The following is an 18,928-nucleotide window of genomic DNA, read 5'->3' on the forward strand; positions in this document are numbered from 1 at the left end:
AAGCAATCTTCCTTGAGGCCAAGCCACTCAGACCAGTCTGCAACATGGCCTCTGTTGGGCTGCCTTTAATTTTCTGCTACCTTATGTAATTTTTTGTTTATTTTATATCAAAAAAAGAGAAAACATTAAACACCACTTCCAAAACAGACAAGCACATCATTATAATGACAAAAAATAAAAACAACTCAAGCAATGAAGATATTAGCTTAAACCCCTTCAGACACTCTAGAACAATCACATATGAGAAAGAGAGATGTTTCTTATCATGCTGAAGTACTTGTATTTTGGGGATTATAACATCCATAGAAGGAAATTTCTGAATACTGAGTATTGGTTTTTATTGTTGAATCAAATTTAATTATAAAAGCATGAAACAGCAATAGTGTCACACACTTAAAAAAAGAAAAATTGTCAACATTCATTACTATATTACTACATAATAAGATCTTCAGTGGCTATTTTGGCATCTCAGGTAGCTTCTAGCTGTCTTTCTTCTGAGGCCATATACCCCATTCGGCTTCAGATGGAGTCTCCCCTTGCTTTCACTAACACACTGCCACCGCCTCCCAGCCTCCTTTTCTTCCAGGGAAGGGGAAGAGCACAAACAAGAGCTGTGATCTTTCTCATGTGCATATCCCAAGTTAGAATGCCCAAATGTTGACCCATCAAATCCTACAAGATTTTTCTTTATTTTCTTTAATGAGATACCAAGGTACAGTGTGCTGTGAAAGATTACATCTTTTTCTTTACCTTTTCTTCCTTTTAAGCTCTTAGCTTTCTATTGTTCATCTTAATGATTACATTTCTAGCTTCAGGTTGCTTCAGACTTCTACACAGATACTGACCTTTTTTTTAAACACATTATAAGAAATATTAAATAAGCTTTTTACTGAACATCTATTTGCTCCCTAAATACTGTATAAAGATTGAACATAGTACTACAAATAGTGAAACTGTGAATGGGTTGCTTACTTCTGAACATCTCTTCTATTAAAGGATATTAACTTCATGGTATTTGCTTCAAAAGCCTTGTCACATTTCTAGTCAGCTAATTTAAAGTATAAAATTATAAAAAGCTGTAAATTCATTATGACTCTTTCTTTATAAAACCTCATTAATTATTTTTCAATACTTTACACTCTTACAGCACTGTACATAAAGCTTTCCAGGATTCTACTTTATATAATGGGTTGGGTCATCATTTAAATAATTTTAACTATTGACAGAACATTATAATTTTCCTTCTCTTCCTCCACTAATCAAAAACTGATGAAAAAACCCCCACAAATTGTCTGTAGAGCCTCTCACACAGTCGCTATTCTTAAATGCAATTTAACCAGTGCAGCCAAAGCATTTCAGAATCACTGTACGATGTAACTACATTGTCTCACCTCTTTCTGAATATGGAACAGAAATATTTATGTGATTCTGTGCAGTGGAGATTGGTAAAACAAATTTGTAAATATTTATCCTGTAAACCTTCATTACTATGGCACAATATTAACAGTACAGACACTATAGGAAATGTAACTAGGATCTACCAGGATATTTACTGGCAGGCATTATTCTCTGGATAGAATGAGTATATGGCAAGCATCGTCCTCTTGCTGTTGTGAGTGAACATAAATAAAAATGCTAGCTAATGAGACAGTTCTGACAACTGCTTCATAAAATAAACATAATAGGTTTGTGATCTTTATCATGTACAAGACCAAAACTGAGTTTCCCACTGCATTGGAATTTAAATGGTATTTCTCTTTGCTAATGTTCCTTATCAGAACTTTGAATATTCTCACAGCTAATCATGATTACATATACACAAACACATTTTCATGTTTGGATTAACTACAGGCAGGTCAGATCAATGCAAGAAGTGTGTCACTAAATCAGACTGGTCTTGCTAACAGAAATTGAGGTCATTGCTGCTGTCATTTTCACTTCAAAATAAATCCTGTTAATTATCTTTCATGTCCAAAGATTCTAGCTCAAAAAAATGTACAAGCCCACCCTCATGAGCTGCAGTCATCTTCATTTTCCCTTGCCCTTTTATCATAAATGTTGTGACACTGTATTTGATTACTTTATCCTGAAAGACTTGAGAAGTCAAAAAAATTATTGCATTGTTCACATAAATTAGCCTGTATGAGAGCTCTTGTCAGCAAAAATCTTTCCAAAGGGAAAAGATGGTTATATGAAAAAAACCTCAGGTATCAGTTGGCAGATCAGTAAAGAAAAGAACATACTTGGGGCAGAAAGATGGAGTAATTAGGTGTGAGAACTACCTTTCTAAAGTATTTGACTGCTGCAGGGTAAAATTAAAAAGTTTAAAACACTGTTGGAAGGATATTAAAAAAATTATACTTAGGAGCACTGCAGGCCTCAAGCAGCCCCCAACAGTCTTTACCAGGAGTTAGATTGGGATAAAAATAACCAAGAGCAGCAGCATACCACTTTTTCACAGCAGTGTGTGACCACTCTCCTCTCCAAGAAATACTAAAGAATATTTCTCAACTCACATATGCTGCAGATAAAGCAAACACCTGTGTTTTTTTCTAAAGTGGTACACCATATTTTGCTGCTGAGTGTATGACAGAGTAATAGTGAAAACTATCCTGACTACCCATTTTCTTCTAGATGCATGGCGACATGTCCCTGCTAGCAAGAAGGAACATCCTCACTATTTTTAAGGGGTCTGTACATGTTGGAGCCTGCTGAAGAGATGAAGAAAGGAAAGCCTTCTTGAAGGAGGGCTTTATAAAACAAATTTTGTTTTATTTTGACAATAACCCCAAACAGGATCTTCTAATATGGCAATATCCACTCCTGACAGGCACTTAAAGATACTAATGATTCAGAAATGTATGCATACATCTACCAACATAACCTGTTAATAGATACAGCTGAGCTTGTTTGGCAGAGTTGCTAAGGATGGAGTTCATTTCACTTAATTTTTGGTAGATAACCTACCCTAAGCTACCTGTGTCACCCCTACAGTCAGCAGAGAGACATGAGCACATCTGGTAGGCAATTTATTCCATCTAAGCTGAATCAATTTTCTTGCAAAATGCTGATTACAAGCTTATGTTTTATTATGGCATCAGGCACTACAGAGGTGAGAGTTTCAAAAGACAGCCCTCCACTCTGACCTGGATTACTGATACTGCAAACCACAGTCTATTAAAGGCTGGAGTGATGATAATAATTATTATACCCAGCAATGGAATAAAGGCACAATCTTACATGTGTCACAGAAAAACTACGTCTAAATATGAGTCTGCTGCTTCCAGGGAGATTGTGTGTGACCTTAAACACATGCCTGTGTATTCTGGTGACAGCCTAAAATGCCAAAAATTAGGCAGGGTATAGACTTCATCTTGGAAACAAACATCTATGTCACACAGTACAGTAACTTAACGTAGTACTTATCTCAGTCTCCACAGTGGTCTTGTTACATTAGATCAGTAGTACAGCTGAGCAAAACAGCCCCACACCTTGGCAACTCTAACTCCCAAGCAAGCACTATGCAGCCAGCCAGCCCATGTTTTTAGCACTGCATGTCTGCAACACGCTCCAGGGTCTGTAGCTCTTGCCTGTCTCATCTCCAGTTCACATGAACAATGCCTCAGTCCTCAGCTAACGTCTCTCTTTAACAACTCATCAAAATCAGTACCAACTGTCCCCGCTTTGGCTTTTGACAGAATTTCAGTTCATGGAAGGTTAATGCTTATCTTTATATTTCCTTCCATTCATCTAAGCAAGCAGTGAAGACTGGATTACCACAACTCTCCTGAATTTTACCACAAAAGAAGTGAATGAATGCATTTCTTTTTGGGACTTGTATTTGCTGGCAGTTAGGAAGTGTTCAGAACTGAAGTAGTTTCTGTGACTGCAGAGAAGACTACAGCTAGCATGTTAATCACAAAGTAGGTATCTGTCTGAGAAAAATGCCGTTTGCCTAAAAGCCTGTGAAACATCCAGAATCTAGAGCTGGCATGGGCTGTGGGGAGCAGTAGCCTATCGAGCTTTACAGAAGTAAGGAAAGGCTCTGGCAACAGTGAGATGGCAGAAGGCAAGATAAAAGAAATGTAACTGATATTCACAGTCTTATCTAAACAGAGGCCCCTTTATCTCAGAAAAGGTGCAAAGAAAGGTGTACTTTAAAAAAAAATATTAAAGCTTACGGAACTCATCTTACAGGAGTCTGGTAAATGGTACTAAAAATCACCTACATGACGCACAGCGGGGTTTTCCTTCCTTCCTTCCTTCCTTCCTTCCTTCCTTCCTTCCTTCCTTCCTTCCTTCCTTCCTTCCTTCCTTCCTTCCTTCCTTCCCTCCTTCCTTCCTTTTCTTTTTTTTCTTTCTCTGGAGTCTTTTCCTGTATGCATTTTGTCTAAGTACTACCACAATTGAACAGTTCGTTTCATGCAAAACACGTGCAGAGACATCTTGCCATTTTTACAGAGAACAGAAAATATATATTTTCCCTCTAAAAATATGCATGGGTTTGGATTAGGAGATAGTGAAAGAGGAGGCAGCATCACACCTGTAAACCAAAGCATGTCAATCTGCATTGCTGTAGTATTTCACTAAACTGGAAGATAAAATAGTGAAGAGAATGATTCAGTATCTTGCTAATACAACACAACAGAAGACTTCATCCTGTGCCAACAGACTGGTAGTTAAGAAAATGGTCAACTTGGTTGTAGTCTAACTAAAAAAACAGCAGTCCACACTCATTCACTCACACAGTTTCATATGCAATTTTTCAACATTAATGAACATTAAAAGTTCTGGCAGTTTTGTCAAAAGACAATCAACCCATGTAAGAAGCTTCTCTTAACTATAAGAGACTTAGTTTGCTTACTTTACCACAATATTTCCCAAAGTCTTCGCTTTCACTGGTTCCTTATTTTCATCCAGTATCATCACTGTAAAAAGGTAATACAGGAAGAGAATTCCCATTAGGTAGTGTATTTTTAGATGGAGGACAGTGTCTTCATGTCTATCAACTTACATCACACCTCAGAATGGCAATACACTGGAGCAACTAAAGGAATTAAGTAATTTGTGTAAGGAAGAAGTTCTTCACTGTGAGAGGGCAGTGAGACACTGGCACAGGTTGCCCAGAGAAGCTGTGGCTGCCCCTCCCTGGCAGTGTTCAAGGCCAGGTTGGACGGGGCTTTGAGCAACCTGGTCTAGTGAAAGGTGTCCCTGCCCATAGCAAGGGGGTTGGAACTAGATGGTCTTTAAGGTTCCTTCCAACCCAAACCATTCTGTGATTCTATGACCTTATTAACATTCAACCTTAAGGACAGAAAGTCTTAAATAATACTTGTGCTTTGGGAGCAGAAATAACACAAAGTCCCAAAGCAGAAAAATATAGAACTGAAAATTAAAGGACAAATTCATACTGGAAAATCTAAATTTCCAAATACCAAAGGACCCTTCATATATGTGACACACAAGAGAAAGTGTGCAGGTAACATGAGTAAGAAATAACATCTAAGATTACTGGAGGCTAACCCAGTTACTGTGAGAAATACTAATAGCAGTAAGTGTGTCTGTTTTCCAAAGATGTTCTCCAGCTGACAAGGCTTATTCTAGTCTAGCACAAAGAGGTAAAGTAACTCACAAACTACCCACAGCCGCACAGCAGGGTAATGCTAGAGTACAGTGAAGAATCCAGAATTGCCAACAGAAGCCTTTTCCTTGGATGACACTGGCCCATCACCTTCAGTGAAAGCATCATATCCTGGTACTAAGGTTAATGAGGAAAAACACCTGAACTAGACTCCTCTGTGCAGTCATCTTGGAAGTCTACAAACACCCATTCCATCTGAAGGTGTAGGCATAGAAAGGAATGACAGATATCAATAAACTTGGCCTCTGATAAATGGAATTAAACAAAGTGAAGTGACTAAAGCACGGGAAAACAGGGAGGGATCATATTGACAGATTGGGCTGACATGGATTTAAAAACATGCCTTTGGAAGCCTGACCAAGCAAAGAAAGCAATGTGAAGCTGGATCTACATTACTCCAAATAATCTTACATTCTGTATTAAAAATCTCCAGAGGAAATGAGGAAAAGAGGATGACTAATTTCTGACCAAAACCCCTGCTAAGACTCTAAGTAATATCATATACTATCTGTCCAAAGAATGCCAACAACTGTAATTTACTATTTCTGGCTGAAGCTGCTCCTTCATAGAGGATGGTAATTTTTAAGTAACTGAAGAGCCTACTGAAAGCAGTGGCTCAGCACATAGACACAAGCAAGTACACAAGATCAGTTTTACAAATCAGTGACTTGGAGTAACTGGGATAGAATAATCGAAAAGATGAATGGACACAGAGAAGACACTTAAGTAGAACAGCAAGAATGGCATAAATAAAAACCATTTATAATCGGTAAACACTTTTTTTTAATTATATATTTTTAGATGTTGTAAGAACAAGTGTGAAAACATAGTATCATTAGACTTGGAGAATTTAGGCTCAGAACACACAATGAAAAAGATCCACTTGCAGCTTTCAATGCTCTCTCTTGGTTTTTTCCTATCTTTAGTATACTAAAGTAAAATCTAATCCGTTTATTGCAACTATCTTATCATAGTAGCAATTCTAGCACTTGTCCTCTCTGCGAGCACTGTATTTCAATGTACAAAAATTCAGGGAAGGGGGATAATATACATCTCATTCTTAAGCTACTGTTGAACAGAATTAATTCTTCAAAACTTTGAACTGGCTTCAGTTTGAAAACAATGCAATGAAATTATCTGGAAAGGGTTCAAGGGAATGCAAAAAATAATGTCTGATTTGTGGCAATAGAACTAGAAATTAGTATCTTGATTCATTTTTAAGTCCAATTGGTGCCACTGCACTTTGTTATCATAGCTAAATACTGCTTTTATTCTTTATATACTAAAAAAATCCATCAAATAAATCAGTTTATTTTAGCAATACTGTAACAGGAAAAAATTTTGTTGTGCTTAAAAAAAAGTAGTATATTTTGTAACTTTCCATTTATATTGCAGCATAAATATAATAACTTTAGTAATGTCCAAAACCATTAACAGTTGCATGTATAATCTAAAAATATAGAATCTATCTTCTAAATGGCATAAGGATCTCTTCTAATTAATATAGTAACAGCAGCAAAACAACATCAAAACAGAAGTGGCTGACAGCAAGACAGCTGATGTAAAAACCTTTCCTGAAGATCATTTAATCTTTAGTGTAATTTTTTTTGGACTTCTAAGTAATTCTTGAAAACTGTGTTAAAATCAGGGTTCCTGCATATGAAAATATTTTTGCATTCTTAATCCTGTAGCTTCAACGTCTGCAGGAAAATACCTGCCATACTATGAGTGTTCATCCTTTTAATGTTGGTCCATAGCCTACCATCTCTCCCAGCTGAAAATGAAAATTCTCCAGAAGTATTGAAAGATAATGTGCTTAACAACTATCTCAAATATGAGCCCATATGCCTGTACAAAAGGCAGAAAAATTATTTTGATTTCTTTACAAAAGTATGAGATGAGTTTAAATAGAAGATTTATATCCTTGCCAAGCTGTTTGTTAGTTCACTATGACACATTTGTGGAAGGCAGCCTTCAGTAAGAATTTTCTTTATGCACTTCAGAATACTCCTCATATCAAATTGTAGGGAAAAAAAAAAAAAATCTAATCAAGCTAATCAATGTGCCTCAGACATAATTATTCAATGTACATCTCCCAAACCAAAACAATTTAGCCTCTGAAAAATTGATAAACACAGATATAACAGAATACTTAAAGTGTAAGTTACAGCAATTACTTCTCTAGTTATTATCATTTCCTCTTTTGCTGATGGTTATTACTAACATTTTTCTTTCTGATTTGCCAATACAAATTTCATTGCTGCTCTCATTTAAAACAGTGCAATTGTACATAAAGCCTTAAAGAACAGTACTTTTTTCATATCTTTTTTATATCCAGTCTAGAATTATGTGCTAGTCCTTTCATATAATAAAGGTAGAAGTAGTTGATCAATTTTCTTGAGCATAACTGAATTTCTTATTACAATCACATTCCATAACACCCACAAAAGCAGAGATTTCTGTTACAGAAAGGAGGAAAATGTGTTAATAAGACTGTAATTTGCTTTTTCTATGAGGTATGGAAATTAAAGAGCACTTACTCAGGAATATAAGCAATATGCTTTTCTAGTAGAATGTTTAGCACATCCTTACCATTGTATCCTGGCACTGGTTTTCCTGCCTGTCCAGGTGGAGGCGTTGTAGAGTTCCCCAAACCAATACAGGAAGCAGTAATTGCAGAACCGGATTCTGTTAAAAGAACACAAATATTGTCTAGTTAAGATTGTTCTTAGTATCATTAAGTATTTATTGGTTCTAAGTTTTTGTTCTAGTTCAGCACATCAAAATAATAAAATAAAAAATTCCAGACAACCAATGGAAGATTTAGAATTCAGGTGCTTTTACACATTATCTAATAAATGTAAGTTCACTACAGAAATTTACATTCTTCAAAATTTTCTACTCCATGAACACAGTCAGAAATAAACACTTTCTGCATTACACCTGTAGTTTATTCTGCTATGGACATAAGGTTATACCATGCCAGTAAGAAACTGCCTACAGCAAAGCCATGATAAAAGTACTGCGTAGGGCAGATGTACTTCAAGGGTTATTTCACAAGTGAGTATCCCTGGGAAGAATGAATTCCAGAAAAAACATCAATCCATTCTTGGCTGATTATTATCCCAATAACAAAATGTCTGTTGTTCTATTTTGGAGCTACACATTCAGAGGTCTGGAAGGTGAATAAATACCAAATTTTTTCCAAAACAATATTGGTGAGGAAGATTGAAGAAGAGGTAGTGCCTAACAAAATTAAATAATTAAATCAGGAATTTGTCTTTTATAATCCTGGAGATCTCGCTAGTATTTCTTGGTGAGAACTACTGCAGATAATGAAAAGGTTCAAAAAGAAACAGGGTAGAAAAGTCAGACCTAAATTCTCAGTGTTGACAAAATAAACTCAAGGGAAACAATCCAAGGAATGAAAATCAAACTGCTCCAAGATTTTGTGATCATAATACAGATATTTTCTCCTCCTCCACCTACAAACATTAAAGCTTTACTAATCACAACATTTTGGAGTGGGGTTTTTTTGAGGGGTGCAGAGGAGATGTGAGAAGACAAATGTCTCTTGGTTTTAGAACCTTAGGAAGATACACATTCACCTCACTGCCCACCGATAAATTGAACACTGGCATTGCGTGTCTTTGCTCCCTGAACAAAGCCCATGGAAGGAAGATCTGGAATCCCCTCTGAAACACCAACATTAAATACCTTTTTCAGAGCTTCTAAATAAGACACCTGTAATGCCTACACCTTACTAATTATCCCCACAGTTAGGCAGCTAGAAATTCCTCCCTTCTCACCTTCCCTTTTTTCTTACGAAAGCTCAATTTCACGTAACATTTTTATACTACAAGAGTTCTTATTACAGAAGAGGAATAAAAACTATCAAGTCATATAACAGAGTCTAAGTTTGAAAAAAAAAAACCAACAGTTGCTCTTCTCTCTTTCCCTCTAAGAAAAAAAATCTATAAAAATGACACTTAAATGCTGCTGTAACTCTGAGCCACAGAAAACAAAGCGTAGGTGGTTGTAAATATTAGCAGGAACAGAGTAAGAGACTATTACTTTAAAAACATGGCTTCGTTATTCTGGAGAAGCCCCAAGTCTTGGGTCACTTAGCCTGGAATTCATAGTCCACACAACCCCCAAGTGTCACCACAACAAAGCAGTATTTTCTTCAGCTCTGTATTTATATCTGATCAGTACAGTCAAAACTATTTTCAGTTCTCCTGCATTAGGAAATTACAGTTGATTTGGTTTATCAGCTTCCACAGAATTACTTTGACACTTCAGAAGTTGTTAAGCTTCTATTCAAGTGCTAAAAGAAGCAAGAAGAACAACGAAATTACAGAAACTTGTGGTGGTTTTACATCATGTGTTAGTAAGTAGTGAAAATTAGCATTAACCTAACACAGATAAACTACGGCCCAACTCCAGCTGTGGGACACAGAATGAGAATTATCAACCTCAATGCTAATGCAGACAGACTAAAAACTCTGCTTGGTTGTTTCCCCATCATTCCCTGTTCCTTCTTCTACATAATGCACATTCCCCACACAGTCATGTATCCCGATCTTTTCTTCCAACACACAAGCTACAATTACAGTGGTGACACAGTATCAAAATGATCTAACATACCCCATCCGTGATCACAACTCGCAAATTTAAAACTCGCAAATTTATTCAACAGTTTGGTAGCTTAATTTTCTGTACAGAATCTATTCTGAAGACTTTTTTTCTCTTTTCCTCAGAACAGAATGACAAATGGTATTTTTCTTTGAGAACGGGGAATTGGAAAAGACAGTGGAAGGGACAGTTTACTTTCTGACTGTGTTAGGAGGAAAAGAAGGCATTGCATGGAATATAGCTTGCTTTACATATTGCATGGCAAGAGCCAAAAACCATACTGCAACAGATGACATGAGAAAGGTATTTTCCTATCACCAAAACACAGTAATTAAGTTTGCTACAGAGAGCTAGGAAACACAGCATCACTGTTAACCTGATGTACCAGTAAGATTTGCATGAACCGGAAATTAATAATCATTTCTAAGCAAGAGCTCTCAATCAAAATCAACCCTGAGGGGAGAGGGAGAATCTAAAGTTTCTGAAAATTGGTTTGGATTTGACTCTCTGACACACTGCTAATGAAAAAAATATAAACTAGAAAGGAAACGTCATCTGTATTTTCCCTGCTTTTTGGACAACAGCAAACAAGACTGAATGAAAGTTCACTTATTCTAAACAAGAATCACGAATTCCAAAACTTTGTGAATACGTCTTTATAATTGCTGCCATTTCTTCTATTATCTTCTCAATTACCAGTGAACATATAATTTTCATATTTACCCAGTGCTTTAATCTCCAAACCGTACGTTCAGTTCCCATGGATCAGTAAGACTTTTTATATACACAAAAAAATATGGTTTTTTGGTGCTTGGACCAGATACTAATTCAGAGAGGGAATCCCAAAAGCATCTGCTCTTTGTGTTAGGTTAACAGTTCCTGAATGCTAAAGATTCCCTTACACTGTAGAAGCACAAAGGAGTACTGTCAAAATATAGCGTGAATCTTTGTGCTGTACATTTCTTGGGAAATCTTCCAAACAGGATACTGGATTGAAATATCAATTTCCCCAAATGATCAGAAAACAGTAAACCCTTTCTGGGACAGCATTTTTTATCACAGAAAAAACAGTCTGACTTGGAAATGGAATTCAATTCAAAATCCTGCTGAAACAAAATCATCACTGTTCAGAAGAACACAGAAAAATAAGTACTAATAAGAAATTTTCCTTACCAATTATGTGTAATAACAAGTACTGTGTGGCCATTTTATATATTTCCAATAAATAAAGCTGCTTAAGAATTTTTAATTTGAATTAAGGTTGGTTTCTTTACAATTCGATTCTGGATATATGCAGGTTACGAGACCCAGGTCTGAAAGTTAAACCAGCAAGAGTTTGAAGGATAATGCTTGTCAAAGGGAGACTATATTCCACCTATCCCTTACTTCAGGCTTCTGAATGTATAAACAGACACCCCTTACCTGACACTCACTTGTTTATAGTTGCAGAATCTCTGAAATTAACGTACAGCATCTAGACAGATTCACAACACTGAGGTCTTTAGGAACTTGCATATTTTTAATGTAAGGAACAGAACAGTGGTCTTCCAGTCAGTCCTTTCTGTAAACATTTAGGCGCTAACCTTCTGTAGGGAGAGGCGCTTGGAAGATCTCGCGATGTACGGAAAAAATAGAGGCACATGAAAAGATCTCGCAATGCACGGAAAGAACAGGGAGCTAAAGATCTCGCGATGTACAGAAAGGCGTATATAAAGCAATTGCGCAGTTAATAAACCAAACAAATAGCATCCACCATACTGGCGTTTGTGCTTTTGTTCCCGCGAAGGTTAACCTCCTGCAGGGGTTAGCTGTGATCTAAACGCCGCATTTCTGTGGCTTAGCAGATGGAAAAAGACAGCTAATGCCTTACCGCAACAACCTTCCACTCACTAAGTTAGCAAATTAGCTTTCCCTCAAGCTGTGGAAGGGACAACTGGATCATAAAACAATTTTCTTTTTGCGTAACACCTTATGATGTGACAATGAAACAGCTATTTAGAAGAGAAATGTTTTACACTGGAAGACCAATGTTTCACAACTAGTCTGGTAACTACATTCAACACCTGCTCTGAATTATAATGGAATGAATATATGTACCTCTGAGAATAACGAAAAGAACTTCACTGAGACTTGGGAGAGAGTTAGTGAGAGATCGTCTTAAAATCACAGCTGTTAAAGTGTCCCGAATCCCTCCTTATGCTTTTACTTTCAGGATAAGGGCTGATGTAAAGAAATAGTCCTTGAAATTCAAAGATGTGATGTTGTTTTCTTCCGTTCTATATGTAAGTGGAAGATACTATTTTTAAAATATTTTAGTATTATTAGACAGGTAATGAACAGTCCGATACAGGCATTTTTGTTGCATTTGCACCTCTGAAAGCAATTTTTATGCCAGAGAAAGTGTTGCTGATGCAGAAGCAAAAAGTGCACTCTCTTACAAGTAGCAATGGGAGTCTGTAAGAGTGTAAAGGCCTGACTTTATTAATCAGAAAGTTTCTACCCGCCCATGTGCCTGACTTGCAGAAGCTGTTCTCTGCCAAATGATGCAGAGAAATAGCTAGTAAGTTCTGTGCTCAAAACTGTCTTGCTCATTCCGTCAACATACAAGTTCAATCGAAATAAACAGTCTCAAAATAACTCAGGACTTTAAAGATGAAAAATGCCCTGTACCACTTACATTACAATTATTACATTACAATTATAATTTCTAGACAGTGTCTCACGTTCCTCAACATAATAGACTGTCACACTGCTGAAACACTGTATTTTCTGGTAGGATATACTTAGGGAAAATACACTGAGTTTTGACATTAATATTTGAGTTTGGGCTGCACTAAGTGAGTAATGTAAGGCTGTCTGGTTTGACTTTCTTAGGATGCAATGGATAGACACTGGAAGCATGCAAAGAGGTGGGAAGTTGTCACGCAGCAGAAGAAAAAAAAGAAAGAGCAACTGTCATACATTAACACATTAGTGAATGCAATAAATATATTACACTAAATTCTCACTGTGGCAGTACTGTTCTGAGTCATTCTCCTGGCAAAGCTGTCATTTTGGTTGAGGGGAATTAAAGGAATTACTGCAGCAGAAGACAGAACTGATAAAAGGGTCTATGGAAGGGAGAAAGCTTAGGCAGCAACTGATAACAAATGCATCCACAAGCACAGGCTCCCTGCACACAATGGTAATTTTGATTATGCCAGAAAGGGCAGAATGAAGAATTCAATGAAGTAACAGCAACATGCTTTCTGGTATGGAAACAACTACTGGACATCCAGGAACAGAAAACCATAGTACTAGATGAATTGTAGCCCCCAAAATCTGCATCGCAGCATACTATACTGCTTCCTTATAACGAAACCAAATCTAACATGTAACAGGAGTAATAGGTACTGGCAGGGTCCTGAGAACTCAGGGGCCAGATCATCAAGTATTCATATAGACCTCATTTCCTTCACTCCTCAGCATATGACTCTGCAGAACAAAGCAGTCAGTTTCCCTGCCAGTTCATCATCACGAGAACTCAAGCAAGTTTCTAAGTCTCTGACTGCACTAGTAGCTGGTAGCCTTACTCACAACTCGTGATTTAGCACTGTTAACTCTGACAAATTCTGTCTAGATAGCCATGCTGCAGGCTGGTAGCCCAAGCATCACATTAGTCTTATACTTACTGGTCTTGGAAGATAATTTCAGGTAAGTGTTTTAGTCTCTGTACAGCACAGCTCATTATGCCTTTAGCAAGGACTCAAAAATAACTACTCCATAATTTTGCCACAAAGTTTTCTTTATCCCTTCCCTGGAAGAGATCTACATTTTCTGATCAGCTCCAGTCTGGTGCATGCTGAAGTATGAATGTGTGGAAAGACCAAATATACCTGGCTAGTGCTAGGTATTTAACTACAAACAGTCTGATGCTAATCATCCATCAACATTAAAACAAGGAGATGACACCTGGCCACTGTTATCCCAGGGCACTAAAGGGCACAGAGAAGAACAGATTGCTGGGCTGTCAGACTGTTACAGAAGTCCACAGTACAGTTGCACTCACATTGTTAGTACATGTTCATATGCCATGGTCTTTGCCACCTACTAAGGGTAAAGGCTAGTGAAATTATATCATGAACTTCTCCACCCATTTTACCCCTTTCCTCTTCATTTTGCTTAAGTCTATCATCAAATGCAGTAAAATTCAATGACAGAGTTTATATTTAGTGAAATTCTCATCTTCTAATATATTTAGCAGGGTACTGCAGCAAATTATAACAGAAAAGTGAGAGGAGCCACAAGGAGACAATGACTGAAGAATCTGGAAAGATGTAAATTCTTAAGGATTCCCTGATTCAGTTTTACCAACTGTCAGAAAGCAAGTATGAAATTAAATCCAATTCACACATTATGCATAATTAGGTTAGATTAAAGACAATATATCATCCTAAACTGTGAAAGGCTTTCCTGGGTAGTAGTGAAACTTCAAAACCTCTTTCATGCATCATTTGGTATTTCATTTCAGCCCTTATTTCTGAGGAGGATGACAGATGCAGCAGAAAAAATCTTTAATAGTGATGGTAATTATCATTTATTTTTCCTCCATCTGACTGCATTTTTAACTCATTCCTCTTGTGACTTAAATGCATGCAGCATCAACACAATAAATTCCAGGTGCATAGAGAATGTCAAAATATAATGAGTAGCAGGGGTCTACCTTACCAAAACACATATGAAGTATCAAATTTTAGGTGAGGTGTGCAAATTGAGTGATTTGTAATCAATATTTTCATACCTGTTTTACATGGTGTTTTTTTACTCCTTACAAACTTACAGCTAGGGTAAAGAATATGTAGTAAACCAACAGGAAAGAACTTCAGTTAAGACTTTCTTGCTCAAATACTATTTAGAGAGACTATCACATCTAAAGCATGGCATCCATCAGGCTGCTTACAATTTAGATTACATTCATTTGGCAGAAGATCAGAACAATTTTCTACCTTGAGGTGGGATGGCTGCAAAACATGTTTGTTCATCCCACTAGTACTCTACAAAACAGTGTAAAACCTCTACAAGTTAACTGTAAGCCTCATGGGGAAAAAAAAAAAAAAAAAAAAAAGTGTTTTTCAACTATTCTTCACAACCAAGTGAAATTAAATTTGACCTTTCTCACATCGTTAAATTATACACAGAGCTTTAAAAAACCTCTACTTAACTCCTTAACTTTCTCTGCTCAGAAATGGTGATGTAGAAACTTCACTTGGAAAACATGGAAAAGAGATATAACCAGGAAATGAACCAATCCATTTTTTAAAGGGTGACTAAGGAAACTAGAAATATCCATTAATTAAACAGACTCTTGAATACAGATGTATTTGTACAACAGGACCAATGCATTGCACAAAAATTTGCTTTTTTTCACTAATTGCTGTTCAGTATTCACTTCCACTTGAAGTTCTCTACGTTATTTACTCTACAGTAGCACCAGGGGTACTCAATCAATAACAGGGCCATATGCTACAGACACCACAGGAAGTGGTTATTGTCTGAAGCACGGCGCAGATGATAGCTAAAAGGGACAATGATGTGACAGCCATATTCACTTTCATTAGTCATTATATGAAGAAGGATGATTTTGTAATTAAAATGCACAACTGGACACTGCGCAGTTGACGAGCTAATTTAAATGCACATCAGTGAAGATAACTAAAAAAAAAGTGTGGTCTCGTTATCCTTCTACACCTCAGCTGTACATTCCCATCATTCTTTTCCCCCATTTTTACATGGAAACGGATTGAATTCAGATGAAAAAAAAAAAAAAAAAAAAAAAAGATAAATATTAATTTTCCTTTCAGCCAGGTTAGTTTTTGCCTAAATCAATGCTCTGATTCTGCTCGCTGTGTGGCTACACACATGGCAGGACTGGCCTAAAACCAGAGGTACAAAGGCAGTGCACCAGAGATGAAGGAGGGATGTTCCACTCTGTCTTTCACTGGTGGTTTGCACTTACGTGTGCTGGTTTTGGCTGAGGTAGAGCTAATTTTCTTCACAGCAGCTAGTATGGAGCTATGTTTAGATTTGTGCTGAAAACAGCACTGATAATGCAGAGATGTTTTTTTGTTATTGCTGAGCCATGCTCACACAGAATCAAGGTCTTCTCTGTCTCTCACCGCACCCCACCTGCACGTAGTCTGGAGGTGCACAAGAAGTTGGGCGGGGACACAGCCAGGACAGCTGACCCCAAGTGACCAAAAGGATATTCCATACCGTATGACATCATGCTCTGCATATAAACTGGGGGAAGAAGAAGGAAGCTGGGGAGGTTCAAAGTGATGGCGTTTGTCTTCCCAAGTAACTTTTATGTGTGATGGAGCCCTGCTTTCCTGGAGGTGGCTGAACACCTGCCTGCTGTGGAAGTGGTGAACGAATTCCTTGTTTTGCTTTGCTTATTACTGAAACCATGAGTTTTCTCACTTCTACTTTTCTGATTCTAATTCTCTCCCCCATCCCACCAGGGGGGAAAGTAAGTGAGTGACTGTGTGGGACTTAGTTGACAACTGTGGTTAAATGACAACAGTAAGCTTAGACCATTCACAAATCACACACCCAGTTACACACCACCCACTGCTAAGCTATTTATCTCAGTATGTTTAATTTAAAACAGGAACAGTATCACAAGAATTTTCTCTTCCACAATCAATTTGTCCATTTAGTCTAATTCACAGTTTAGGATATCCCTTTACATTTTAAATGTCAAATGCAACACAGGTACACATTTAAGTGCTTTCATAAGCCAGGCCATTTTTCTGAAACACAGCTTTAGCAACAAATAGCTTTCTGAAATATCACCTATGTATTACTCTATTGCTTTAACTTTATATCAAATCCTAACCTGTGGTGGTTTCAATAAGTGCCTCTCACCTCAGCTGGAACACTATTTCTAATCTTTAAAAGGAAATACTGCATTATATTCAGTGTTGTGCTAATTAAAATATATTCATATTTACCTAAATGGGCAAGCATTCACATATTATTATGCACGTATACAGCACTGAGACTGACAGCTTCAAGCATGTTTGCACAATCTAAAAATTACGATGTTAGTATTAATCTGACTATGGAGCCATATTAATAAGTGTACAACACCCATGTACAGCTAGTCAGAAGCAGAGTATCTCCCTCATTTCTTGTGAATGTGCAGAAGTCCAAGAAAAAAATTACAAAATAAGCTAAAGGTATTTGAAAATCTGATACCTGTTTCTCAAAATAAAATCCATTTTGTTTTTAAAGTAATATATTTTCTGAAAGTACCTTAGTTTCTGTGTTTATTCTTATAATTTAATACTAGAAGAGAAACCAGCAATGTTTTTAGGATTTTCTAAATGCTTCAAAGCACTTGTAGTCATAATTTATCATCTATTACTATGAATGCATATTACATTTGTGAAGGCCAAGCACTTCTTGCATAACAGTTCTATTGCTATATTCAATCCACTCATTTGAAAACAAAATCAACCCCCAAAACCATTAAAATTCCCCCAAGGCTCCCTTTCACAATCCTATCCAAATACAGGGAATATTTACAAACTGTGCTGTTTGTGGTATCATACATACACACAAGGCCTCTGAAGATTTCAAAGCACATCCAAATAAAGTTTCCAGAACAGATCTACAAAATGTAACTATAAAGAAGCTCTAACTAGCTTAGTTAAAGATTGCTGGGCCATGACAAATATTAAAACCAAAGAAGGAAACAAGTTCAGTTACCATGAACTGGCAAGCTCATCACAAAGCACCAGTTTATGCATTCATTTTGCTTCCAAATGGTAATTTATAATGTACATCTCATAAGTTATCTGTAACAAAATGGCAGCCAAGATAATCAGCAGAGAATAGAAGGCTTTTTGGTCATATTTTGAAGATGTCAGATGGCACGTTTAAAGATGCATTAAGTCCGGCAATGCATTGAATTATATTTTCAGAATAAAAATTAATTCCTAATTTTTACTTTTCTCCTACTGTAACATCATGATGTAATACTACAAGATAAATAAAGATTATAAGAAGTAATTATACATCTCAGTACTAACCATTTACTCTTTAATAATTTCAGGGAATCTTAATATATTGTATGCATAGTAATACTGCCAAGATGGAAAAGACAGACAAAACTACTACTGTGCAATTCAGATATATTTTTCTGTATCAGGCAGGGTCTAACATCTTAGAAACTCCTCTCCTCTCTCTTTCTACCTTCACTGAGCAGCCTTAAATCCTGTAAAGATTCATTCCTTCCATGCACTAGATCCATGAAGCTTACTACTAGCTTTCCTGTTCTTAAATCATCAGGAAGATCATCTACTTTACACTAATGCAGCCTTTATTCTCTGAGCAACAAAAAGGAGTTGTCATGTGACAAGACTGAGATCAGCAACCTGTAACATCTTCACACACATAAAAACTCGAGGTCCTGTCACAGCTTGTCTCCTTCTGGCAAATGAGACTGCACTATTCTTATTTAGCGCACTCATTCCTAAGGTGTACCCTTTTCTCCTTCATTTGCCTATTCAGTGCACACTAAACACCGTTCATGGCTGAATTCCATAACTTAAGACTGCTTTACAGTTCTTTTATTTTCAATCTTCTAAACCACATCAATGAAATTTT

The 18,928-nt window shown here is 36.8% G+C and overlaps 1 protein-coding gene across 1 annotated transcript in view; it reads right to left on the reverse strand.

Annotated features, from left to right (window-relative positions):
- Positions 1 to 18,928, reverse strand: part of ACSS3 (acyl-CoA synthetase short chain family member 3) — a 99,023-nt gene that overhangs the window by 12,531 nt on the left and 67,564 nt on the right. Inside the window, exons 10-11 of the mRNA XM_074901487.1 lie at positions 8,234 to 8,329; positions 4,865 to 4,928 (exon numbers count right to left, since the gene is read on the reverse strand). Coding sequence (XP_074757588.1) covers positions 4,865 to 4,928; positions 8,234 to 8,329 — 160 coding nt within the window. The remainder of the gene's footprint in view (positions 1 to 4,864; positions 4,929 to 8,233; positions 8,330 to 18,928) is intronic.

The sequence above is a fragment of the Athene noctua genome, chromosome 3, assembly GCF_965140245.1.
Source record: "Athene noctua chromosome 3, bAthNoc1.hap1.1, whole genome shotgun sequence".
Lineage (NCBI taxonomy): Eukaryota > Metazoa > Chordata > Aves > Strigiformes > Strigidae > Athene > Athene noctua.